At 31.5% G+C, this 27,859-nt stretch overlaps 1 protein-coding gene across 2 annotated transcripts; it reads left to right on the forward strand.

Moving 5' to 3' along the window:
• Positions 1–1,770: 1,770 nt before the first annotated feature.
• LOC143246492 (solute carrier family 23 member 2-like) lies at positions 1,771–13,358 on the forward strand. Of its 2 annotated transcripts, XM_076493310.1 has the most exons (6): positions 1,771–1,916; positions 4,362–4,415; positions 5,509–5,613; positions 7,419–7,576; positions 9,165–9,315; positions 10,575–13,358. In XM_076493310.1, the coding sequence occupies exons 1-6, from the start codon at positions 1,884–1,886 to the stop codon at positions 10,758–10,760; spliced, it is 687 nt and encodes a 228-aa protein (XP_076349425.1). In that variant the 5' UTR covers positions 1,771–1,883; the 3' UTR covers positions 10,761–13,358. The 2 variants fall into 2 exon arrangements, with proteins under 2 accessions (XP_076349425.1, XP_076349426.1); XM_076493311.1 differs by lacking the exon at positions 4,362–4,415.
• The last annotated feature ends 14,501 nt before the right edge of the window (positions 13,359–27,859 follow it).

Genomic DNA, 27,859 nt, shown 5'->3' on the forward strand with positions numbered 1-27,859 from the left:
TTGACAAAACACAAAAATCTACAACCAGAAGTATATATGAATGGTACACTACTTCAAACAGCCACATCGGTTAAATTTTTAGGTTTAACCCATGATTCAAAATTAACTTGGACTAACCATGTCAATGAAATTAAAAATAAAGTCTGGCGAAGAACCAACTATAATAGGAGTCTAACTGGCAAAACAAGTGGAGTATTTACAGACAACATACTAAAATTTACAAAACATACATTAGAACAGTAATAGACTACGCATCTCCAGCATGAATAACTGTAAACGACAAAATAATTAAAACCAAACTACAAATAATCCAAAACACACTACTCACAACAGCATACAGAGTTACAAGAACTACATCATCTCAATTCATACATAAATATTCGAACATACCAACCGTACCAGATAGACTCCTACATAGTTAAATAACGTACTTCGATAAAAATTGGATGAAAAACGCTTTGCGAACTAGATAGATACTTAATACATGATGAAGCTGGACCTAAACATCTCTACCCGGTCAATATATATTTTAAACATAAAATAACACTAAATAAAAATAAATAGATGAAAGTAAAAAAAATAAAAAATAAAAATAATAATAAATATATAATAAAACATGTATGTATGTATATATATATATACATATAATGAATAAAAAAGAAGTGATACCAAGAAACTTGACATCCGGCTGATAGGGCAAAATAATAACTATATCCGGGGAGGAGGAACAGGTCAAAGAGAACCTGACCCTCCAGGGTACGAACATACAATACCCAAACACCGAGATAGAGGGAGAGTTATGTCAAAAATAATTATATGAGCTGTTATACAAACTAAACAGGTATTGCATATAAAATGAAGAGAGCCACAAACACCTCTCCCCGATAAACTTATACATTAGATCATTAAGCTAAAATTAAGTATTAAAAGGAATAAAAAACAATAAAAAATAATCATTAAAATGCAATTTAAAAAATAAAGGTAAATATAAACAAAAAATACTAGTGCTAAAATAAAACAGGTCACATGTGTTCTAGACCTAGATTTGAAAGTACAAAATATATGAACATTGCCCTGCAAAGGGCCTGATTTGTGCTCATCACTCTGGCCTTCATGTATTAACTTTAAATATATTAATAAGTCCACTCTAACAGTGAAAAGGAAGGAGGAAAAGGTCTAGTGTACCTAACCCTCTCGGGTATACAAATTTATATACCCAAACACATAGAGAGAGAAAGAGTGAGATTATATCAAAGGAAATATATGTATAAATAATTCTTCAAGATTTTAATCCTCTATTTCGATAGTTTAATTAATGCTAAATAACCCCTATTACTTAACAAGATTCACGTGACTTACAAGTTCAGAGATGTATATTTAAATTCGCAACAATACTGGCAGTCACTAGTGTTTACATACACACACAATACATTGTTATTTTTACACTTGAAAATATTTTAAAGACATAGAGAAGAGGCAGAAATTAGCAATACGCATTTAACAATACAAGTTACATACCTTTTTAGATATATGTTTAACTAAAGCAACCATCGACAGTAAAATAAATATATAAAAATAAATCAGTAAAAAATACAATATTTAATTCTCCCCCAAACATAAATCTCTTTCTAAGTTAAACAAAATTTAAATTTTATGAGAGATAGCTTCGTCACATTCGATGATATTACGTTTTTAAAGCTCCCCCTACCTTCTAACGACTCAAGACCGTTGTATATGAAACACTCGCAGTACAACTAAGTAAGTAAATAACTGCACTAAGATTGGTAGGAATATTTGTACACAGTTCTACAGTTGGTTTCAACTTGTCCTTCTGGTATCTGTATTTATTACTTCAGAAATCGTTCATAAAATATTTAGTAAGCATGGAACAGGATAATCCGGCTTCCGAATTGAAGGTACGTTGATAAAGTTTTATTTATTTATACAAAAAACATATTTATTTCGTGTAATAAACCTTCACACTATGTGTGTTATACAACGTTGTAAGGCTGTTAACGAACGAATCTTATGTATAATTTTATTCGGTGTATATTTCTAGCATGAACTAACGAGATGATATAGATAATTTGAATGTTTATTTCCAACTTTGTTTTCGTAATTTAAAATGATTAGAATGGCATTTTAAGAGCATCATGTGAATCTTGTTAAGTATTATTGGATGTTTAGTTTTAATTGAACGAAAAAAATATTCAAGGATTATTTGCACAAATATTATCATTGATATAATTATTACACTTTCAAATCTTGCTTAAAATTATCTCAGCAATTCAACTGAAAACTACGCCTGTATTTCGATGAAATCAAAAATGTGCAAAAATGACGAGCTATAACTTTGTAAGGAATGTTGATTCAAGAACCTAAAAACAGGTTTTGCAGGTTTAAAAGAATGAATGCGTAGTAGTACATCTAAATATTATAAAGAATACTACAAATATTTTGTTTGTTTGTTTGTGAAGACGAGAAAAACTCATTTATAAAGAAAAATATATGTGTAAAAACGGCTGGTATGAATAGAGAAAGCACTATGTTGAGGAGCGAACACGGTTTCCTTCCTCGGTCATCATCAGGTTCACAAAGAAAGAAAGAGGTAACTGACCGAGAGCTGACCATATGTTTTAAGGCGGATGTGTAGCTTAGGGCAGGAATGTATGGGAGTGCTTAAATGTTGGATTTTATTAATTAATATGGGTAATGAAGGTGTTCTTTTTATTGTTTTATTTTGGGCTTGAGTTGTTGTATATGTAAGTCTTCCTTAATTTTACGTTTGTTTCTTTAGTTAGTATTTGGGTGTTTTCTATGGTTATGTTGTGTTTATTTGAGTTGCAGTATTAGAAAAGGTGTGAAGGTGACTTTTTGTGTTTTTTTAATCTGGTTTTCATTTTTTCTACTTCTTTAAATCTCTTGTTTAATGCAGCATGACAGTTGATAGTCTATGGTCATATTTTTTTTCTCTAAGTCATGCACTTCTTTGCCTTTCGTGTTCGCCATGGCTTTAAGTATTTTTTTCTGTTAAGTATGGATAATGTTTGTGCATTGATTAAAATTTTTTGATAGTTTTACTTTGACAAAGTTGGGGGTTAGTTGTTGGTGCTTTCAGGTTCTGGGCTTGGCGTTCAATAATATACAATACGATTTAGAGGTTTCTTGTTCTGTTTATAGCTTTTGTGAGATACGACACGATTAGTTTGTAAAACAAAGATACCTGCCACCTCAACTGTTTTTATCGCAATGTTTTTGATTATTTATATTTTTCCAAGAAACTGAATACTTTTCTTGTTACTTTATTTGAAAATTAGCAAGGTAACTTAGTAAAAAACCGAACCTTATAGCATATAACACTATTTTCTAAATATTTTGAAAATCAATAACATGTATAAGTAAACTTTACAAATCTAGATACTTTTAGTTTTGCGTAGTGTTAACATTAATTTAGCAATCTGTTAATACAACTGAAAACCTTATGAAGTTTATTACCTGTCATCATATGTTACCCCAGAGCATTTGTTAGGAACTTTGTTATTTTGTTTCTTTCTTTATTTTAATATCATAATATCAGTAAAAGATTAAGATATATTGTAAAACTTAAATGTACATTTGCAGCAACATCGGAATTAGTCTCTTTTAAAAATAATTTAGATCAAAATGAAGGGTAACAAATATTTATATCTAGCTTTTGAAATTCTCATCTCTCACTAGTAACTTACAAAGTTTGTAAGTATTTTCGTATTTCGTGGCATATGTACTTTTACGTGACGTCTTTTATCGACCTGTAACTTTTAGCTTTCCCTATTAACGTCATTTTATAAAGTAGTAAATGTTGAAACTATGAACAAATTGAAAAAAATACAAGTGTGAGATTAAGGTTATCTAAATACTTTAAATATTAACTGATGAATTAAAAGTTTGTATCTATATATATTTAAAAATGCTGAAAATCAAAGCACTTGAATTGAATAATATGCCCCCCCAAAGAAATTTTAAAACACCTGCTCTAGAAGTACAAGCCTGTAATACACTTGTGTTGTAACTTTTTAATTTTTATTTCATCAAAATTTTACCTCAAAAATATAGTACGTTGAAAACATTGCGTAGCGTTTGTTAATAAAGGGCCACGGTATAAATGTTCTCATTTTATTGGTCAGTGGAGGTTTTAGTAAATGTTAGTATACATTTAAAAAAAAGACATAAGTCTGGTAAAAACATTTGTTTTGAATGCTGTGATGTTTATGTTCCAACATATTAAAAAGTAGAACAATACAATGGATAACAGGTTTGGCAGAACACAATGAAAATTTTCTAAATTTGTTTCACATATTAAAATTATATAAAACTATACATAGGACGAAACAAAAATTGCAGAAAAGGAAATCGAAATAACAGTCGATGAACCTAAGGTAAGAAACAATTTCATGTAGAGATATTACAAAATATTTTCTGAAATGGAATGGTTTTTGATACAACTTGATTAAATGTCTTAGCTCAAACAGACATTATCAACTATAATAATTTCAAGTTATATATGATTAGTTTTTCTAATAGTGTATTTGTTTTTTTGCTTGTTTAGAAATTAATATATTGAAAAAGTAATTGAATTGACTTTCAGCCAATCGTATGTTTTCTTCGTAACGAAACTAAATGACACTCAAGTTAAAGTACTTTGTTTGGTTTGTTTTGAATTTCGCAGAAACCTACACGAGGGCTATCTGAAAATTAATACAGACAGTTTTTGTAATAAAAATATATTTTAACATACAAGGAATAACAAAATTTACAATAATTGCTACTTACAATTGCTAATTTACAACTTGCAAATAATAGCGAGATTTTCAGACCATGATGAAAGAATCAAGATCAAGTTGATGTAGATACGATTCACTTAACAGAAAGCTAGCTAATTCTTTGTTCTTCGCTTTTCACAAGTCGAGTTTTTTACCGCTGAAAAATATATAATGTGTAGGTAAAAATACTTACGTCCGATGTAAATATCCTGATGTTACATAGTTTCTTGTATTCAAAATCTATAAGCATTCCTGGTCAGATATCTCAAACTACCGATTAATAAGCGTTAATCACAGTTTCAGTTTACGAGATTTATATTACACCAACCATAGCAAAACAGGTACTGTCTTATGACGTGACGCGTTTGTTTCATTTATAGGTGTGGAATGAGTATATGAACAATACATTAATGTTCAAGTACACACATATATTGTTGACTCTTACAGTCGAGAATCATCTACACATTTAGTGAATAGGCCTGAATTTCGCAATAGAGATATAACAGTATAAGTTGTGTACATTTTTAAATATAAATTTAAATAGGTATACTGTAGTAAATCTCTGACAAAAAGTTACACAAACACAGAATTAGTTTTGAGAAATATGAGTTTCTTTACCTAAAAGTGGTACATGTACCAGTAAAGATACTTCAAATCACTTCATTTTCAATGTTTCAAGTAATCCAACTCATTATTTTACAATAAATAGGAGCGTAAATTGCAGCCCAAAGAGGAAGGAAGATTCAGGGGTAACATCTTATACACAGTAGGTGAAGTTCCTCGTTGGTACCTATGTTTCGTACTTGGGTTCCAGGTGAGAATACGAATTTTAATGTAGTTATTTTATTATATGATATTACTCTAGTTGGTAAGATTTAACTTCAATACATACAGATAAAATCTTATTATATTTTATAATTATTATTTTTCATGAAACTTTTCCATAAGACTCAGCTGTTGATGATACTCGTTATGTTTAACGATGATGATGAGGTTTATTAACACAAATTATCTAAATATTTCGTATTATTTTTGCAGTACCATATGTTATTTATAGTGAACTCTACTAATGAATCGTTTATTTTTTGCCAATACTGCTTTAAAAGAACATCTCAGCTGCAAATATGGTATTTCCACTGCAACATTTCACTTTAACATTAGTATTTCCTTTATTAATGCAATTCTTCGTTCCAAAATTAACATTGTTTTTGTCTCTAAATAGAAGTTGAAATCAACTTTATTTTGAAAAGTCACTTTCCTTTGTATTCTTACTACTAGTTTACATAATTTAATTTTCTGCTTCTTTACTTCACCATAAAATTATAAACCATAAAGAAGTCAAACATTCTACTGTTTCCCATCGCTAGAGACCTGATATTGATCTTCGATTTGTTCCTCTTTAGGGTTACCAGACTTCACACCAATAATTGTTCAATACTAAACGTTATACATTGTGTTTTAATACAAATTATTTACTAAAACATCTATCCTTAACTGAAGGTATACTAATATTTTGAATTGTTAGTGTTTCTGAAGGAATCTCGTTGAATAATTGTCCTTTGTCAGATTACAGGATATAATTAGTTCTTTCACTTATCGAATAAAACACACGTCGATATAATTATAATGAACTAAACGTATCATAAAACATTATCTTAGTACGGGCCTTATTCTTCGTTGATGTGAGTTTCTTTGTTTCAACTCGTAAAAGCGTGTTACACACTGAGCTCTCTCAACTATTGCATACACTGTGCACTATTCTAAATACAATTACCTTATTTTATTATTTATTTTACATGTACTTTAATTAAACGAAATTATGTCTACGTTAATTTGTTTGTTTAATCGCGTAAATATTTTTTTCCACATGGTGTGTCTTTTTTAATAGCAAAGCTCAATCTGGGTATCTGCTGAGCGCACCGGGTGAAATCGAACTCGTGATTGTAGCGTTGTAAATCGGAATACTTACTACTGTACTAGGGGAAGATTTTTTTCAATTAAACCAGGATTTATCTATCTAGTATGTAAAGCCTTTAAGAAAGCTTAGTTTAGAAGCCAAGTGTAAAAATGAGTAAATAAAAAAAATTAAAGTAAAGATCACAGGATACACTGAATATGTTTTATAGTAATTGAACATCAACTGGACTATTCTCGTCGTATTTGTTGAAGATTACGAGTTTCGTTCAATCAAAGGATGGCCGACTGTGAACATGGGATTGAAATAATGTTCTTATATACTTGCCTAGTTTGTAATAATCCATAAAGGTCTATATTAAGAATGCAGTTTTATAAAATATAATAACCTTAACGTAATATCTTATACCAGTGTAACTGATTATTATCATATTTCTTGAGCGAGTGAAAGGTGGTTAAACCATAACAGTTAACATTATAATGTACATAACCCCCGTAACAGTTGCTATTTTAATTATAATGTAAATAAATTAATATGTTTATTATTACACGTTGTTGAAACGCCAACGTAAAAATAGTTTAGTTCCCTTCATTAGAGTTTAATTAAAGTACCTTACACTTTTCTCTATTACTAAGAAGGGTTATGAAGTAGTATTTGATTGAAATATGAATAAAAAACGGTGTTTGTTGGTTTTACAATAATAGCAATATCTGATGATGTTCGGGTCGACTGTGGCATATTCTTACTTAGTCACACCAAAGCTCTGCATCAAAGAATCTGACCCTGCTAGAGGCTACATAACATCAACATTATTCTTTGTGTCAGGTTTAGGGTCCCTAATCCAGTCAACATTTGGAACAAGGTAAGAGTCTAAGTCATACATCTAACTTTACAGGTATAAAATGTGGGACAGTTGAAATATCATAATACTGTAGTATTCTGGAATGATGTCCTTATTATGTAATTACACTGACGTGTTGAATCGCGAAATTATATTACAACACCATTTTTTAACTTATGTTCAAATGTACAAATGAATAAAATCCGGCCAATACTTTCTATAGAAATACAGTTATTTTATGCTACAGAAGGTGTTATGTTACAATAAAGTTTTGTTAAGTTTACTTTAACCTTTATGCGCAGTCCCCTGGCAAAGTCCATTGTTTATCAGAGACATTTGTAATGTAAATATTTATACGTTTAGTTTATTCAATTATTTTCGGATTAAAGATTTAGAATTAATAAAAAGGGAAGATTCTCTTTTAATTGATAATCTTGATAAAGTTTTCTTTATTTATTTGGAATATCTCGCAAAGCTGCACGAGCGCTATTTTCGCTGAGGGTGTGAGAGGAGGCAACTACTCATCATCACCATTCGCAGATTATTGAGCTACTTTTTTACTAACGAATAGCGGAATTGACCGTTACCTTATAGCGCAACGATAGCTGAATGAAGAAGTATATTTCATGTGACGAAGATTCGAACCCGCGACCCTCAGACTGCCAGTCGAGCTCACTATCTAACTGAATATTTAGTTAACAACGAAAAATAGACATTTCAAATGTTGGAAGTGGAGTAGTGGTGTATTCCAATAATTCAATTTTTTAGTCAAAAAACTCCAAGTAACACAGCAGTACATCTGTGTATTCGCACCGCTAGAAATCAGGTTTCGATACCCGTGGAAGCTACAGCACAGATAACCTATTGTGTAGTTTTGAACTTAATTCTAAATAAAAAAAAAACAAAATTATTGAAAATGTATTGGCGAGAGGGTTTTTAATTAGTAACAAACACAAAAAGTTTGTTAGAAATGCTATGAAATGTAACATACTTACACAAGCACCTTATTTAACATATCATTTCTACTATCACGTGCAGTAGAAAATTAAAAATGCGTTAAAGATATTCGTTGCAAATACATATATATAAAGACGGGCGTACCGTTTATGAATTTCCACGTTTTGGGATTGCTTAAAGAAACGTTAATATCCTACCATTTACTCTAGATGGGATATGATAAGAAACAAAGAAGAATAGAGAGCTTTGGACGCGGAATCTTTGATAACTTTAGGAGAAATTGAAACAAAACAAATAAAGCAAAATGTAAAGCTTTGAATTCGTCACATTCTTTAAATTACGCTACATAGTTACTTGCAATACCAATGTCATCTGATAAGACATAATTAGATAAAACTGGTGAAATTGGAAACCCTTTTTGATGTAACGTTTACAAACTGTGTATATGAAAGAAGCTGTCTGGTGAAAGGTTAATAGACAAAAATATAGTTTTATATAGAACCTTGAACCTGTTCCAAATCTTTTTCTGTAAATATACTCATGTTAAAGATAGTTTCGGTATTGTTTATAGTCGCTTGAACTCTCTGTGCAATTGTAAACAGAGCTGATTTAGTGTTCATAAGTAAAAAACCTACTTTGTACTTTTTAATAGACTTCCGATAATTCAGGGCCCGTTATCTGCCTTTCTGGCTCCGATATTTGCTATTTTGAGTTTGCCTCAGTGGAAGTGTCCCAGTGAAGAAGAAATGTTGTCGGCTACAGAGGAAGAGCTACAGGAAATTTGGCAAATCCGAATGAGAGAGGTGAGAAATTATATGAAAACAGTTTCTTGAAATATTATGTATCCGATGTAAGAAATAAGGAGTTTACTAATCAACGGAAAAATAAAAACGATATCCTAAATTATTTATTTCTGATCTGCTACCGAATGAGTACACCTGGAAACTGATATAAATGTTAGTGTTAACGACAGAGATTTGGAGAAACTAGTACAATTTATTATTGTTGTAATAAGAAGTAGTTCAGCATCACAGACTTTAATTTCATTTGTAAGTCGCAGTTTCTTATTTTTACTCTATGCGTTAACGAGGGAAGATTTATCACTAAAGTTATATATTATTATATTCATTTTTTTAATCATTAGGCAATACTGTCAAAAATTCGGCGGGCAGTAATATTCACAATCACTAGTAGTTTAAATTTACATGTAGTACAGTGTTGATTCTTATGATCGATAATCTTCTAAAAATTAGTCATAATAAAGGTTGTTCGCAATACATATTTAACAATATATGTTACAAGCACTGAAGTGAAACAGTCGTAAATGTAAAAAGTAAATGTATACCAGTAATTCCGTTAATCGCTTTAAATTCAATAAGTAATGGCCTGGCATGGATACGTGGTTAGGGAGCGTGACTCGCAATCTGAGGGTTGCAGGTTTGAATCCTCATTTCACCAAACATGCTGTTCCTTCAGCCGTTTGATTATTATAATGTGGCAATGAATCCCACTATTTGTTGATAAAAGAGTATCCCAAGAGTTTTGGATGGGTGGTGATTACTACCTGCCTTCCCTCTCGTATTTCAAAGCTATATTTGTGAAGGCTGGTGCAGATAACTTTGAGAGATATTCAAACGAAACAAACAAAGCAAAATGTAAAGCTCTAAATTTGTCATATTCTATATTTTTATAGATATTTTTATATTAGCATAAAAATAATAATCAGTTTATAAAATAATTAAATACAAATCCTGTTTAACTCTCTGTGACGGATTAAAACCCAGATTGAAATATGGCCTTCAGATTTCTTTATTATTAAATGAAATTGTTATAAACACTGACATTAGAAAACACGAAAAGTAATCACCTAAATCATACAGTTATTTTTTTGATAAAATTACGATTTTCTTTTCAGAGAAAGAGAACGTCTAATTACTTTTTTTTACATTTTCGAATAATTCCTAAAATAAACCTGAGAGACAGTTAACTAATTACTTATCTGAAATAAACTATAATATATCTTTGCAGAGATTAAAATATCGTTTTTCTTATATTTTTCTAGATACAAGGCGCTATCATTGTGGCATCAATCTTTGAAATAATTATTGGACTTTCAGGCGTTATAGGAATAATACTTCAGTGGTTAACACCATTAGTTATCGTCCCTACCATCTCCTTGATAGGACTTTCACTTTTCGAAGAAGCAGCTTCTATAGCGAGTAAGAACTGGGGAATAGCAATTATGTAAGTCTTGTACTACAATGGACTTTTTTCTTATTAATAGTTTACGTACTTTTATTTTATTTGATCTGTTATTGTTCATTTAAAACGAATAAACTAATTGTTAGTGTGATAACATTAAATTGTAATAAGTAAGTCACGGTATTATTCTAGTAATAAGTATAAATGGTCGATCTTTTTGGAAGCTAATTTGTTTTCTATAATTTGCAATATAGCAACTTCTTGGGTGGTTTGTTGTCTTGAAATTTTTAAATTGATTCACTTATTCTTAATACCAAAATGATATCCATATTTCTCTATCACATACTGACTTTTCACAAAACGTCATATGAACATGATATGAATAATTTTCATATAAATCGGGTCTTTTTTAGTTTAAAGTAGCGATAGCTACTGGATATAACGTTTCTTAGATTAATTTAGACGTCAGTGTCTTATAGATTATTCTATAACACAAAAGAAACACACCGTTAATACACACCCAATAAACAGGCAGTATGACGTTCCATTTCTGTATATTATTTAATTGTGCCTGCACTGATACATTAATTTTTATTTTGAATATTACTTATTCGTCTCTATGGAAACAAGAGGTTGTGTAAATCACTCAAAGATATTTGTGGTAAAGGTGTAGTAAAGAAACTAAGAAAAAACATCTCAGAATTCGTCAAAGAGGCATTTAACGACAAAAAATGGGTCTTAAGGGAAATTTACGCTATTTGTGTCGAAGAGCTGAGATAATGAATTAAAAGTAAGAGAAAGTCTTTACCTTTCGGAATTCCAGTGGTCTGGTGTGAGCCTAAAAACCACAGTAATGACTGCTATTTTTTATCATTGGTCGTACAAGTCTACAACACTCGGAATATACAGAAAATTACTCATCCGAATCTTCATTCTGCTTTAAGGCCAACAAGTGATGTTGATGGACCTATTCGACCTCCACCAGAGACTCTTCATACAGTTTCATGTGATTCTGAATCCGATGTCAATAGAAATGATGATAGGGACGCTATTCAAACTGAAATATCTGGTTATGTTAGTGATTTCACAAGAAAATTGGGCCTTTACAAATTCTGGAGTACAAACATCCGGATAAGAAATTACTTTCTCTATGGATAAACTTTTGCAGGTACAGAATTCGTGAGAAACCGATTATACCATTCTTTTCGCAAGAAGGCTCACTTCTTAATTGCAACAATATTGTTGAATTAATACCAATGTTAGGATCTGTACTCTATGATCTAAGTGAGTGGCGATTGTTTATTAATTCCACGAAAAGAAATCTACAAGTCTTCTCCTTTACAATGGTAACATATCATTCGACAACGAACATAGGTTAAAGAAAAACTTTCCCACATTGTTTGGAACATTACACCTATTTATGAAATATATGGATGTGTTGAATATTGCGTATAGAATTCTGTGATTTATGAAAGGTAAGACAAACCCATGAAATTAACAAAACTATTAAAATAGAGTAATTTATAACAGTGTATGACGAGTGAAAGTGTAAAATAACGATGTGAGAAAACTCCGATTTGAAAATATCTGTGGTATTGCCATTCCTTGAACCTGAGGTTTTATGGTTTACATTTAGTTACCACAGAAACGAGCTTTGCTCTTTGGGTTCTTGGGTACGCAGTAAGAATGATGGACAAATTCTAAATACTTATCAAATAAAAATACTCCACAAATTGGCAATTGGTGCTATTAGACTAGTTGTCTTTTTTTTTTTTTACTAACATTCTAAACAATATAAATCTATTGTATTTTTGCGAAAGCATTTTACAACAAAATGCTGTACTATTGGTGCTGCATTTAGTGTCAAATGATCTAACATGTTTTATTATGATAGCCAAAATACTGTTTTATATGTTCAGAGTAAAGCATTTGATGTATTAAATAATAATAACATTTTATGAACGTCTTTGTTTTACCGTTAACAAAAACACAAAATTCCTAATCACACACAAAACACTTTTATTAAATTGACCAACCATGGATTTGAAAAATAGTGTATTTCATTTTATAGAACTGTTCAGAGCATACAATAATAAATTAATTTAAGAGATATCAGCTTTTAACTTGTATTGATCATTTTTTATTAAATTCAACTTTTACACGGTTAAATTAATTCCATATGCGAAATCTTATATCTTATATGTAAAATATCTTCAAATATGTCATGTTTGCAAAAGTAAACTTTAATGAACAACTGCTTTCATAAAATATTTATCGTTGTTTTTATTTTCAGCTTTAAAGTTCTTTTATTGAATGAAATACGAACATAACGTAACGTTTAAAGACGAATGATGTTGATCAGTTAACACGTAAATGAATTAAAACGATCTAATTTGTAAGTATTACTTGCCGGAAGGATTCTAATAAGTTTTTCTAATTGTTTGAATGTGAATCTTCATGTACTAGATGCTTGAATTTCTAAACTAACTCAGTGATTATCACAGTGTCAATTCAAATAAGTTTTTCTAATTGTTTGAAAGTGAATCTTCATGTACCGGAAGTTTCAATTTCTGAACTAATTCAGTGATTATCATAGTCACAATTACTCATTTCAAGTAAGAAACTTGTTGATTCGTTTGTGTTACACGTCGTGTGAAACAAAGAATAGTTAAATAAAACTTCTGTATTATTTAAAAGCACTAGTTTTGTGTGTGTGTATTTTTATAGTAAAGCCTCACTGGGCTATCTACTAGTCAACCTACGGGAATCAAACCACTGATTTTAGCATTGTGACTCGTAGGCTTACAGCTGTATAAGCGGAAGGACGCACTAGTCTTGAACCTATTACATTAATCGTTCTGGATTAATATTTGTTATTTTATTAAATAGTTAACTTAACACCAGCAATTCACTGATGCAATTTTTTTATTAATGTTTAGTGTAATTTAGTATAATAAATGATATTAAAAATTAGTGTAACTAGTGTTAAATGATTTTCTGAAAACTAAATACTAATACCGAGAAAATTGGCATTAAAATTATTGCACCGATCTCCAGTGACAAAGTTTTAATGGTATCTACATGTTGTTGAAATTTCGCGACTAAAACTTTGAAGGATTAAATGATTATTGTATTTAAGTAATATAGAAACCGTTGGTAAAAGTGTCACATAATTCTTCACATGTATAAGACTTTTCATTAACACAATCGTGCAGCAGTCCACAAGTCAGTCTGGCTTAAATGTTTATTAACAAATATAGAATTAGAAATGACAAAATTGGTAGCTGACTTTTAGAAGTTTACTAGTTCAATTTTTTTCACGTTTTAGTTTGTATCACTTATGAAACTTTATATCAGTGATACATTTACTTCTTTAAATCCAAATATTTAAAATATTTAACGTTTTCAAACTGAACACAAAACGTATTTATTATATTAAATTTTGTTTTGGCTTTCAACATGTTTAATAAATGGAACATGAAGACAATATATAACTTAAAAGTGAAATCAGTTTCCTGAATGACGTAGATCGGCTCAGGTTTAAACTTATTCTATTATTCAAAAGCACACTTAGTTTTAAAACGACATTATAAAGAAAAAACAAAACAAACAAAAAACAGAAAAACTGAACTATCATTATAGGATTTAAAGTTTTAGTTTTAACTAATAAACCAAAAACTTTTAGCTAGCTGTATTTCGGGATTGTAACAGCAACGACAACATTGTCAAGGATTCGTAATACGCGTAAAGATTGTCTTTGAAACAGAAAATCATACATTAGGTTTTGTTACACGTGTTGTGAAACGGGTGACAGCTAATTAACCTTTCGAAATATTTAATAGGTTACAGAACTAAGTATACATGAAATAATATGAAATACTCTCAATCACACATTTCTTGTTGCGTAATTTTGGTTTTTATTTCGTATGACTGGCAGATAATAAAAATAAAAAACAAATCAGGCATTTTGAAGAATTAGTTAACTGATATACCTACGTTATTTTTAATTTGTTCCTTTACAATTAAATATTCAAATAAAAACTTGTTGTTATATATGTAAACACATGATATGTATATAACATCAAAATACCTCAAAGGAAACTTAAAATACGATAGTAGTACTAATGAAAGTGCAGTAAAACTTAGTATTTATATGGAAGAAGATATTTTACTAGATTGATAATTAATAACGTTTTATTTAACAGTTCCTTCTATGAATAAGAAACTTAGATTATGGAAGATGTTGAGAGAGTCTTAAATCTTTATTAAATACATCATTAAGAAATATACTTAACAATTCTAAATTTTAATATTTTCAGTCATAGTCCAAGAACGATTTTTCGTACAACATGTAAAAACCCGAAGGTTTTTACATATTTTGTCGATTATTGTTCGTCTGAAGTGATTATACACGTAAACTGGACAATAGGTAATTATACGTTTATACTAACTTATATGTTAACAGTTATAAATAAACTAAAGACGACAATGTCGTTACTTTTCTGAATCGATGTTAGTATTATATTTAGGTTTAAATCTTTTAAATAAGGGTCTCACTTTGCGAAGAAAAATATTCTGGTCGTATGTTGGACTGATGGGAATGTACTTAAAAATTTTGTATCTTTTAATTACATTCATGCCGAATGGGAGGCCATAGGTTGAAGGTGACGACAGTGTCAAATAATCACCTTCAGATCCATTATGTTCAAAGCCTTGCTCTCTCCATTTGATAAGTCCTCTTTCTTCGTCTGTTCCTGAAATTAATACATTAATATTATTATTTATTAGTTTTGACACTAATATAAATGTTTTATTATTTTGTTGATTTTAATAATACATTAATTTTTGGTATGTTCCTCATTTATCGATTGTTCCAATTCCGTCTCCTGTCAGTATGCTTAAGCGACCGTTAAAAACAATCTGCCCGTTATTACACACACATATATGTATCCACTCTCTTTAATTTTTAAGGTGTGGCAAATGCGTAACATTCTATATCATATTAAAGAAAAGATATGGACTATTATCAGTATTTTATATGATAGAGGTTAGGCTAACTTTTCTTTTACAAATTAAAATTAGTAGGTAAAGACGTTATGAGCATAACGTACGCTGAGCTATTGAGGGTTTTAATTTTTATTTTGACGTAACTTGAAATGAACATTTTGTGAAGCGATAGTAAATAGGCTATCATTACAGTATTACAGTGTACAAACTTATATAAAGAATCTTTCTAAATTGTCTTACGTCAAATTAAAGAAGGAATCAGATATAGCTTATCATAAACTGGGTTTTATTTCAGTGATCGTCCTGTGATATTCACATTTGTATTCTACTAGTAAGGATTTCATTCTTATTCTGTACCATTAATACAGGATGCAGTAAAACCTTGATTTAGTACTGACATGTATTTTACTTCCAAGTATTCTTGTCAATCAGCCTTACTAACAATCAGTGTTTTTGTTGACGTCTTTCGAAATTTAAATATGTTTAAAGTTTTACACTGTTTAATAGTTTATCGGGGTAGCAGTGTCATTTGTTCATATATGGTTAATATTATCGAATAGTATGATTTTCTATACCCTATTTATCCTTTATATAGGGAAGATGAGAAATTTTCTATTTATAGCAATCTTTATCGTTATTATAATAAAAGGTATTCAGAACTCAAAATGGCAGAGTAAGTTTCAAATACATATTGAAACTTATCATTTGTGCATAGTTTTAGTTCCCTAAAGACGGGAAGGGGACACAATTGTGATTAATGTGGCTTCGGGCCACCTAGGAAGTAAAATTTAAAAAGGTGGAAACAAGTTTCGGTAAATTTACAATTTAGTAAAGAGATACATAATTCAAAATCACGTTAGAAGAAAGTTTTTATCTTTTCTAATATGTGGCAACCATAGGTTAAACCAACTGTTCGTTGCGGCTTTATAGATACGAGTTCGCTTGTTTATGTATTTCGCAAATATCGTCTTCTGTTGTCTCTCTGTATTACAAATATCTGCTTTCTAATATGAACACTTATAAATATAAATCTGATGCTATTAAACTACTAGAAATACTGTATTTAATAGTTAAACGACATTATATATTTATAAAGTATTTAATAGTACCATTCGGTAAATTAGTATGTTTATAAAGCAGTTAAACAGGCTCAACCAATTTCACATAAACTACTTTCTAAAGGTGCCCAGAAATTTTTATCTCAATCCTGAAATTTCTCTTTAGGTGTGTGAGTGTGTTTATGAATATCTAGTATTTTTGTCTGTTCTGTGTTAATTCAGCTTTTTCACACAGTTCTGGAGTTAACAGGATGAAACGTGATAGGAGAATTCGGGAGGGAATTCGTTATCTATATGGTGTCGCCTTTGGAAAAACGGGCTAAAATGCCAGCTGAACATCACCCAAACATGATGAGGGTCTTAGAGTTGGTCTCTAGGGTCGTTGAGACAAATATGGGCATCATTTTTGGGATTTTGGGGCGACATGTTTGAAACTGTGTTCATGTTTAAACTCACAAGCTAGCAGGATACCAACTTTGGTACATATGCTCGGGTACCATTGAGGTAGTAATAGAAATAACTGTAGAAAATTGTGACTTGTGAATCCTGAGGAGGAAGAAGCAGTTGAAAGGTAATATTGTTTACTAGTAGTTGTAATAATCCTATCATTGTAGCATTATAACCTGATTTTATTTGCACGAAAGCAAAGTTATGAAGTTAGAAAAATATAAACTAAATAATTGGGTGGATATTTATTCAAAAAAATTATTTCATATTGCAAGGTGTTTTGTGAACTCATCAGAGAATAGAATTATAATATATCACGTATCTATTTCAGAATATCCGGAGAGTTGAATATCTAACATTTTACTTTATCGGAATTACTCGTAATGTTGAAATGTATTTTCTTTGATTACAAGCTCTCAAAGGGATGTCTCCTTCCCTGATATGTGCCAACCAGTGGCACAGTGACATGAGAGCGGACTCACACTGCTAGAAACCGGGTTTCGATACACGTGGTGAGGAGGGCATAGATAGTCCATTGTGTAGCTTTATGCTTGAATTTAGAGAAACAATTCTAATTGTCTAGCAAAACCGCAATGAGTACACCAATAAACATAATAGTATTCAAGAGAACTGTGATGAGTTGGTTTGCTACGTCATTCCTCAAACGAGATAAATTTGTATTTCTTTTTGTGCATGTTAGTTTTGTTTATATTAAAGGCTACCATGTTACATAGTAAGTACTACAATATAGTAAGTTCTAAATCTTTGTTTTTTGTAGTTTGGTATGTCACATCACTTTGAAGCATTACTGTAGTTCATCAGATGAAAAAAACAAAGAGGTTACAAACTTGTGATTGATAAAAACATATAATAAACATAAAAACGAATGATATATATATAAACAAGATAAAAATCAAACACTCTAAGAATTGAATATTAAATCGTTACTAATCAAAGTCTGTATGTGTGTTTGTCTTCTTACGACTGGTAAATCGTAAATCTGACTGCCAGTAAACACAACGTAATGTCTCCCAGTGGTAGAGCGATATGTCTATGGATTTACAACGCTAAAAATGGTTTCAACTTCCCTTGGTGGACTCATGAGAAAGCGTGATGTATCTTTGCTATAAAATAACACACACAACACACACACACAACGTAAATTCTTAGTTCTCCAGGTGGAGAGTTAGGATTTGAAACTGTATATCATTCTCGCTGTCTCTTGTGCTCTGGTCTGCCAAAGTGTATAATTATTTCAGTTCTATATTAATATGTCAAGATACATTCATCTTTATCTGCTTGTTGTTATTTAACGAATAAGTTGCAAAATGAAAGCAGATAAGCAGGAACCTTAAAATATAAACATTCTTGTAAGGTTAATCTTCAAACTGGTTTATCTTGGCAGCGACCAGGTGTCATTGGGGGGGCAACCGTACCCGAAAATCTAGGCATATTGATCACTTATTATATTTTAGCTTTTATATATAATAAACTCGTTTTGTATCATTCAGGAAAAATATATATATATAAAAACTAATAAATTTGAATTGATTTGTCGTAATCGTCATTTTATTAAAAATTTAGATAAATTCGAATCCCCGTCATAACAAACATGCTCGCCCTCTCAGTCTTGGGGAGTTATAATGTTAGGGTCTATCCCACTATTCGTTGGTAAAATAGTAGCCCAAGAGTTGGCGGTGAGTTGTGATGACTACCTACCTTGCCTCTAGTCGTACACTACTAAATTTGGGACGGCTAGCGCAGATACCCATTGTGTAGCTTTGCGAATTCAAAAGAAAACAAACCAAATCTTATCCTTAAAATCAATAAATGCATATCTAGATGAAATTTGCATGCTAGGAATAACAGATTTTACAATGTTTTATTACTTTTATTTTGGTTGACTTTCAATATGTAATTCTCTTATCAAATGCGAGCAAAAAATTCTCATTTCATTACTACTGGAATTTATTGGTAGGTATAGCATCAGACTGATTATACTATATCATATCAATTTAAAATTATGTGAGTGTAGACAGCACATGTTTATCTTTACTCATGAAGACTGAAAAACAAATTTACAGGGTCAATAGTTTTGAATTACATCACACATCCTTAATACCCTTTGTATTAAGTGGGGTGAAAGACATTGACAAAATGGCCCTGTTTAAGTGATTTAATGTTAACATAATTTTCTTATTGCAACACTATTGAGAAAATAATTGTTAGAAGTAAATCTTTATATTTTCTTACACATTACAATGTATTAACATTTTAAACTCTTGGAATAAAAATTAAGAACAATCACGAATAATCTTCTAAACACGTAAAAGAATCATGATACAGAAAATAATTTGATAATAGATATAATAAACAAATTAATGTATGAATTATTTTAATGTAATGGTCTTTTTGAGCTCAGGCGTTCTTGCTGTGGACTGAAGTTTTGAGTTGACAATTGCGAAATCTTTTTTATTACTATGTTTGTCTTTTCTTATACATATAAACTTTATGCCACAGACAAATATATTAAATACAGTCATCAAAACGAATTAAATGTTAAGTACTGAGTAATGTGTCGTTTTTAGAAAATAGCCTATATTGACGTCACTTTGGTGCTCATGTTGTACCCGCAGCACTTCAGAGAGTAACAGTATGAAGATAAATCTGGTTATGTATGACAACTTCTCAAAAATCCCTTGTTCATATGTTTTGTACGGAGAAGACTTTAAATAGTCGGTCTGTAAAAAGTAAACATAAAGTAGCTTTTAGTAACACCTATCTTCCAACTTTTTCGTCACGCCTAATATATGAAGTAATTTAAAAAAAAAAGAAAAGGAAACTGGTTTGTAAAACCAATATCTCAGAATTTAGATTCTTAAAAAAATATTTGGCCATTCTTTTGCCACAAGCAAGATTTAAGGATTGGGTGTGCAAATAACGTTGAAATATCACAAGATATTGATCTCTGTTAAATTAAGATCGCCAATATTTGGAACGTAGCCCCTTAACGGCCGCTTTAATGACTTGAAGAATTAATCTTCATTAAAAGTAAATAGTAACGATGATTGTTTGTTTCTTGTTGAGCTCAAAGCTGCGGAGTGGGCTATTTGTACTATGCCCTGCATGGGTATCGAAATGCAGTTTCCAATGTTGTAAGTCCACAGAAATACTGCTGCGCGACTGGGGACAGGAAAGACGGAAAAAAATATCCAGATAGACAGTTTTGGAAGTAATTACATATCATTATTCTACGAATATTGCTTATATTAAATTAAAAATTACTTCTCCATAACTATTATCTCATTGAAGTTTCCAGGTTACAAGTCAGCAACTGAAAGCTTTTTAAAGTGAGTTACAGAAAATTCTCCGCTAGTACAGCGGTAAGTCACGTATTTACGACATTAAAATCAGGAAGTTCGATTCCCCTCGGTGGAATCAGCAGATAGCCCGATGTGGATTTGCTGTAAGAAAACAAACACACGAAAGCGCGTTACAGAAAACTTAAGCTCACACCATAGATTATTTGTTTGTTTTGAATTTCTCGCAAAGCTACTCAAGGGCTATCTTCGCTAGCCGTCCCTAATTTAGCAGTGTAAAACTAGAGGGAAGGAAGCTAGTAATCACCACCCACCGCCAACTCTTGTGCTACTCTTTTACCAATAGTGGGATTGACGGTAACATTATAACCCCCACACGTCTGATAGGGCGAGCGTGCTTGGTGTGACACTGATTCGAACCTGCGACCCTCGGATTACGAGTCGAACGCCTTAACTAACCTGGCCATGCCGGACCCTCACCTTACTTAGATACCCACAAAAACGTTCAAACAGTAACATACAGAGATATACAAAAATAAAAAAGTATAATTCACAAGGCTTTATTAAACTAAACAATGATGAAATTTTTAGAATTGTATTAGTATTCTTTGAAAATAGAATCCTGCAAAAATATCTTATAGTTTATATTCAAATTTATTGATGAATCAGGTCATACCATAAATTTGTAAAGCTGAAATGTCTGGAAGTTTGAGGTGAATATTATTTGAAATATCTCAAACTTATGTCTTCTTCAGATGTATTTCAATTTTATTTTCATAATTTTACGTCTTGACAGTTTCTATTGTTGTAAATGCGTCATTCGCGGATGTTAAACTTCCTCTGTAAAAATGACTTTGAAACCTCATACAGTAGTGTTAACTTGCACTAAGCGGCAACGAAATAATAATAAAGTTTGATAGCTCAAAAGAGTTATTCTTAAACAAATTATTAAGTCAGGGATATTAAAGTTTTTATTTAATTACGGTCAGTTATTTGTTGTGAATTTTATGCAAAGTTACACCACGGATATCTATGACAGCTGTCTCTACTTTAACAGTGGTAAGAAAGTTAGTCATTAACACGCAACGCCTGTAATGTTGCAACACCCACATGGCTGAAAGGGCAAGTATGTTTGTTGAGTCGAGTGCCCTAACCACCTGGCAATGCCAGGACTGTTTAAGTAGGTGTTTTCTTGTAGCTATCTGCTCTGTCTAATGAGAAGACTCAAACCCCTAATCTTATTGTTGTGAATTCGGAGATTTACCGCTGTCCCACCAGAAAACTGACCACATTCCTCTCCCACGAATCTTATAATAAATATGATTAGGAGAAATCTGATGAAGTATATGCTGTCTTACGTCAATTTTTGTCACTATTATTAAATATATTGGTTTTATTGTTTCTTTAGCGCTTTACCTTTAAAACTGTAACATTAATTGTAACATTTGAAATGGAATTTTGAGCACACCTTTTCTCGAGTGAGCTTGTACAGATGGCAAGTCAGACATTCAAAGAAAGATATTTTATGGATTAGCATTTGGTACACGAAAAACAAATAAGTGTTAAAAGTGTTATTTTTACTCTCCTACAATTTAATAATCGTAATAAAGTAATTCAGATTAATGTAATAATAAATATCTGCCTTCTGTCATTATTAGGTTTCAGAATAGTACAGAATGAGGAATAAATTAATTACTTTCTATTTACGTTAAGTAGTAAGTTTTCAGAAACATGGACTTATAACTTTTACACATCGAAGTCTGTAGTGTTAACTCTCATCGTTTTCTTAAACCAAATATGTTCAATTCACGCTCTGAAAGTAGAAGTAACTCGCAGTTATTTTATTGCATCTACGCATGTAGGCCCGGCATGGCCAAGCGTGTTAAGGCGTTCGACTCGTAATCCAAGTGTCGCGAGTTCGAATACAGGTCGCACCAAACGTGTTCGCCCTTTCAGCCGTAGGGGTGTTGTAATGTGACGGTCAATCCAACTGTTCGTTGGTAAAAGAGTAGCCCAAAAGTTGGCGGTGGGTGGCAATGACTAGCTGCCATCCCTCTAGTCTTACACTTCTAAATTAGTGACGGCTAGCGCAGATAGCTCTTGAGTAGTTTTGCGCGAAATTCAAAACAAACAAACAAACAAATTTAAGGTGTAGCTTTGATAAAAGTTTTCAAAGGCTCGTCACGTGAATAGCCTCAGTTTAAAAAGACAAACGTTGTTTTCCGCTTCGCCTCCGGAAAACCTGTGAAAAAGAAATAAATTAACCGATTGTGACTAAATTCAATCGAGATAATGACCCACATACTGGGTAGTCTAGTCAGAATAGTGTAACATTTCAGAATTTTGCAAATCCAGTTATCTAGTTACATTATATAACAATCTTTACACATGATTTGTGTGTGTGTGTGTTTTTCTCATAGCAAAGCCACAAACGGCTATCTGCTCAGCCCACCGAGTGGAATCGGACCCCTTATTTTAGCGTTGTAAATCCGGAGACATACCGCTGTACTAGCGGAGGGCTACACATGATGAGCACAGCACAGCACAGTTAGTCCCGTTGTGTAGCTTTAAGCTTGAAAATAAATAATTAAAAGATATGTCACTTGCAAATCAGGTGTATTTTTCAGTTTTTCGGTGGCACATCAGTGTGAAAATACTAAAAATCCAGTTTCAATACCTGTGATGGGAAGAGCACAGATAGCCTAGTGCATAGCTTTGTGCTTAACTTCAAACAATTACATTTTTTCATGTGAAACTAAAAATGGTTTTAATGTATTTATACATATTATAAATATTGATTATTTATCAATGACATTAAATAGATTCACTTTGTTTTCAGTAAGTATGAGAAACGTTACTATATATTAAACCTTGCATTCACAATGCAATGTAATTGCTACTCTTGCAATGAAATTATGCTATTTCGGATGATCTAATGAGGTCTAATCTTCCTTAAATATTTGGAGATCTTTTATTTCTGGAGTTCCTAAGTTTAAACTAGACTCATCTTCATAAAGTTTGACAAACAGAAATTTAAAATCCATAATAGCAGGTAAAGCGGATGTTCTTATTTTATTGCACCTTTTAAAGCATGGGTTTAGACTGATCATTTTGTAAACGACTTGTTGTAAAGGGCCACGAACCATGAGCCTTGAGTACACAGCACATTTCTTTCTCACGCAGAAATTAGCTGTAGATATAAGTCTGGCTGATTTATACAACGGTCCATTGCAAAAGACAGTTTTTTTTTCGATATTTCAGGAAATACTAATATAAATTTAAAACCAGATCTCTAAAAAAAAAGTTGAGGTCTTATACATGTGATGTTGGAGCCTCTCCTATGTCGTTATCATTCATGTCGCCACCTCTAGCCTGGCTTTATTTGATGATTGTGCACTTTGACAAAAGTCCTGGAACGTAGTGTTCGTTTTAAAAAGGATTCCTCGAAAGGATTACATATCCAAAGCACACAGATTGTAATGTCAAGCTGCATATGATAGTTAATAGGGTAGGTCACATAACCTGCTTGTGTAAACGTAACGTGTTTCTTTTCACAACGTTTCTACACGAAGAAGCTTTGTTTTCGGGATTGTTGTCTGTTACAAGATGCTCCACCTTTCTTACAACAGCAAAGGTACGGCTCGTTACAGATCTTTCTGAAGATGTCCTTCGAGCCCCATGTTTATTCATATTCTTTAGTTCATTAATAACATGTAGAGAAAGGATAGTTTCCTTCAAACTTGCTTTTCTTTTCACTATAGTTAGTTATTTTACATTTCATTACAAAAAACAACACCAGCCACAAGCTTTTCGTTGAGACTTCAAAATGACACCAGTGGCACAGTGGTATGTCTGCAAACTTACAACGCTTGAATTCGAGTTTCGATACCCATTGTGGGCAAAGAATAGTTAGCCCTCATGCATATTTGTGCGAAATTAAAATCAAACAAACCAAAACCATATTACTTTTGTAGAAATATCATATGAACAGAACTAATATTTCATTTAAATATTGAATTTGTATCACTATTCACGTAAGAAGTTATCATTCGACAAAGGACTTAAGTTAAAGAAAAACTTTCCCACATTGTTTGGAACATTACACCTATTTATGAAATATATGGATGTGTTGAATATTGCGTATAGAATTCTGTGATTTATGAAAAGTAGGAAAAAAGCCATAAAATTAACGAAACTATTGAAATAGAGTAATTTATAATAGTGTAAAATAATGAGTTCAATTTGTTCCTTGTGGTTAAAGTAATCTAAGGATATCACAGTTCTAGGAGAGTTGAAGTGCTCCACATTTCTATGTCAATTAAATTTAGATGAACAGTATAGAATCTTATTTTGCATCAAATGTTAACTACCTTAGGGTCCCTCAACTTGAGAAAAAAAGTATTGTTGATGTCATGTCGTCTCGAGACGAGTCAGAGTCTTTGATTCAGAGCTATGATGTGACCAAGTAAGGATATGCCATAGACTTTCCAAACATCGTAAGTTCTTATCGTGATAAAGATTTACGTTTATGGTGTGTATGTAGATTTTATTAAACAAAACTAAACTATTTTTGTACAAGCATTCAAAGAATATGAGACACTAACGCTATAACGTAACTTATTTATTCTTCGTTACTGCTCAGTAAACAAAATAACTAAAGTAACGTAATTTCCAAGTTGCAGAATTGTTAATATCATAAAGAGAAGAAGCAAAGATCCCTTCTATTACGTCGGCCGAGCAGAATACACGTATCATACCACAACTGCATAGCGTTGTATAAAAACATACTTTGAAACAAACGATATGTGTACCTTGCCCGTCAGAGTTAAGTGTACATAAGTGTAATTATGGTTTAAATTCATGTTTCATTAATTTCTGAAGTCGGATTTCAATTTAATTTAAAATTTTTTAATACACTTGTATGATACGTGAAGGGAATGATGATCCAGTGGTTGAATGTTTCATGCAACTTCCTGATATATTAAGTTCTATGAAGAAGTGTTAGAACAAAACTAAAAATTAGATTTCAGGTTCCTTTCAAAGACAAATTGAAGGTAAATCACAGAATGTTATTAATTTTTATATTTAGAACAACAGATAATAAGTGGAAGTGCTTGAGTTTAAGAAACAGTTAATATTTTGTGGGTCCCCTTTTTGCTTTCCTAACTGCAGACATTGAACTAAATGTTACTGTTACATTCCCATAAACTTAATTTGGAAGTAATTTTTGATTTGTCAAGTTTTGATATATGAAATTCAAATCTGCTCTGTGGGGGCCATTGCATCATTTAAATGACTCCAGTAGCTTCTTTCTTTGCTAAGAAATTTCTGAATAGCTACATGGGAGTTATCTACACTCGCCGTTCTAACTTAGAGGTATATTTGTAAAGAACACCAACTAGTCTTCACCACTCACCGCCAACTCTTGGGCTACTGTTTTACCAACGAATAGTAGGATTGACTGCACATTATAACGTCCCCACGGATGAAAAGGCAAGCATGTTTGTTGTGACGGGGATTCGAAACCGCGATCTTGAGATAACAAGTCGAGCGCCCAAGCAGCCTGGTCATGCCGATTGTTTGTATGTTTTTGAATTTCACGCAATGCTATACGAGGGCTAGCTAAGCTAGCCGTCCCTAATTTAGCAGTGGAAGACTAGAGGTAAGGCAGCTAGTCATCACCAACCACCGCCAACTCTTGTGCTACTTTATACGAATGAATAGTGGGATTCACCGTCACATTATAGCTCCCCAACGGGTAAACGCGCGAGCATGTTCGGTGTGATGGGGATTCGAATCCGCCACACTCAGATTAAGAGTCGAGCACCTTAACCACCTGGCCATACCGAACCTAGAAAACACAGATAAAATATGAGAAAAAATTAAGCAAACATTACTCTGTACGGATATCCCTTAAAATATACGTTTGTGATGGCTGTTGTAAGTGAGGTATCTCAACAAATTGTCTGAGAGACGAAAGCATTTCTAAAGAAATATTTGTACATTTTATTCGTATCATATAATTCAATATTTTATACTCCTATAATTTGTATGAGTTTTAATTTGTACGCGAGGGGTATGTGTAAACTAAAAACAAGTTCATTTGTCGCTTTTCACTTTTGGTTCATAAATTTTTCTGGATTTTCTTTTACTCTTTTGTTTGGTTTGTTCTATATATGAATATATATACATAAGCAAGTTTATATAAAATTTGTGATTATATTAAAATTATAATTTGTAACAGAAGTATATCCCACACTTGTATTTATAAGGCAGGGTTCTATGCAATTCTTTTGGAGACATGATATTCAATACAAATATCTTGCTCTTCACTTTTGTAAACCGATGTCTAGGTAAACCTTAGATTTATTAGTTAATTTATCAGTATCAAAATAACCCTGATCACGTAATTCTATTTTATCAGTTTGTTCATTGTATCAATATTCAATGATTTATGAAAACCTTTAAGTTTTAATTTACCAGAAAAAGTAAGAAGTACCATTTGCACTACTATATAATAGTGTGTTGTCTGTAAATCAGTAAGTACACTCTAAAATGACACCAACTAAACGACACTTAAATTTGCAGTGTGCAACTGTCGTGAGGACAATAAATATGCACATGCCACAAATCACGAGAATAATTATCACAATATGTAAGTTACCATACAGCGTGTCATATGAACTTCAAAAGCAAGAAATAAAAATAATTTTATTCCGATGACCCTGCGAAAGTACATCGAATTTTAAAAAATATGCCTCAAACTTTTGTTGAAGGCTTTATGGTATTAAAACAAAGAAAAAGCAAATAATAAATCAACAAACAAATGTTCTAGAATAACTAATGATGACATGTAATATATTTCACAAGGTTCTCAGCTATATTAAGAGACTGTTAAGTTAGTAATATCGACACTATGCAAACAAAAAGTATCTGGATTCGCAAAGTTAACTGATACGTGTTGTTTTTTAATATATCTAGAAAATATTCGTAGATATAATAATTTTCACTTTTCTAATAACTAACATTCGCTGGTCTTTAAATAAGACATCCACAGTCGTATTTTGTTTGATCGAAAATATAACTTACTCGAACGAAATGAGACAAAACAGATGAGGTAGTTAACGTATTTTTATGAACTAATCATATTTATTGCTACAAAACTTTTAACTTGAACTCTGTGTCCAATTATTTAATATCACAATTAATTTGTAGAAACTCTTTAGAAAGCTACGTGAGATAGCAACGCAGTCCGTGAGTTAAAAAATTAACAATATTAAAGGGAATAAAAATTCATATATAAACTGCATGTA

This window comes from Tachypleus tridentatus, chromosome 3, assembly GCF_004210375.1.
Source record: "Tachypleus tridentatus isolate NWPU-2018 chromosome 3, ASM421037v1, whole genome shotgun sequence".
NCBI classification, from domain to species: Eukaryota; Metazoa; Arthropoda; class Merostomata; order Xiphosura; family Limulidae; genus Tachypleus; species Tachypleus tridentatus.

Coding starts and splice junctions, on each gene's coding strand:
- LOC143246492 (XM_076493310.1), top strand. CDS start 1,884: ATGGAACAGGATAATCCGGCTTCCGAATTGAAG. Junction 1,917..4,361: donor ATCCGGCTTCCGAATTGAAG/GTACGTTGATAA, acceptor AACTATACATAG/GACGAAACAAAAATTGCAGA. Junction 9,316..10,574: donor GGCAAATCCGAATGAGAGAG/GTGAGAAATTAT, acceptor ATATTTTTCTAG/ATACAAGGCGCTATCATTGT.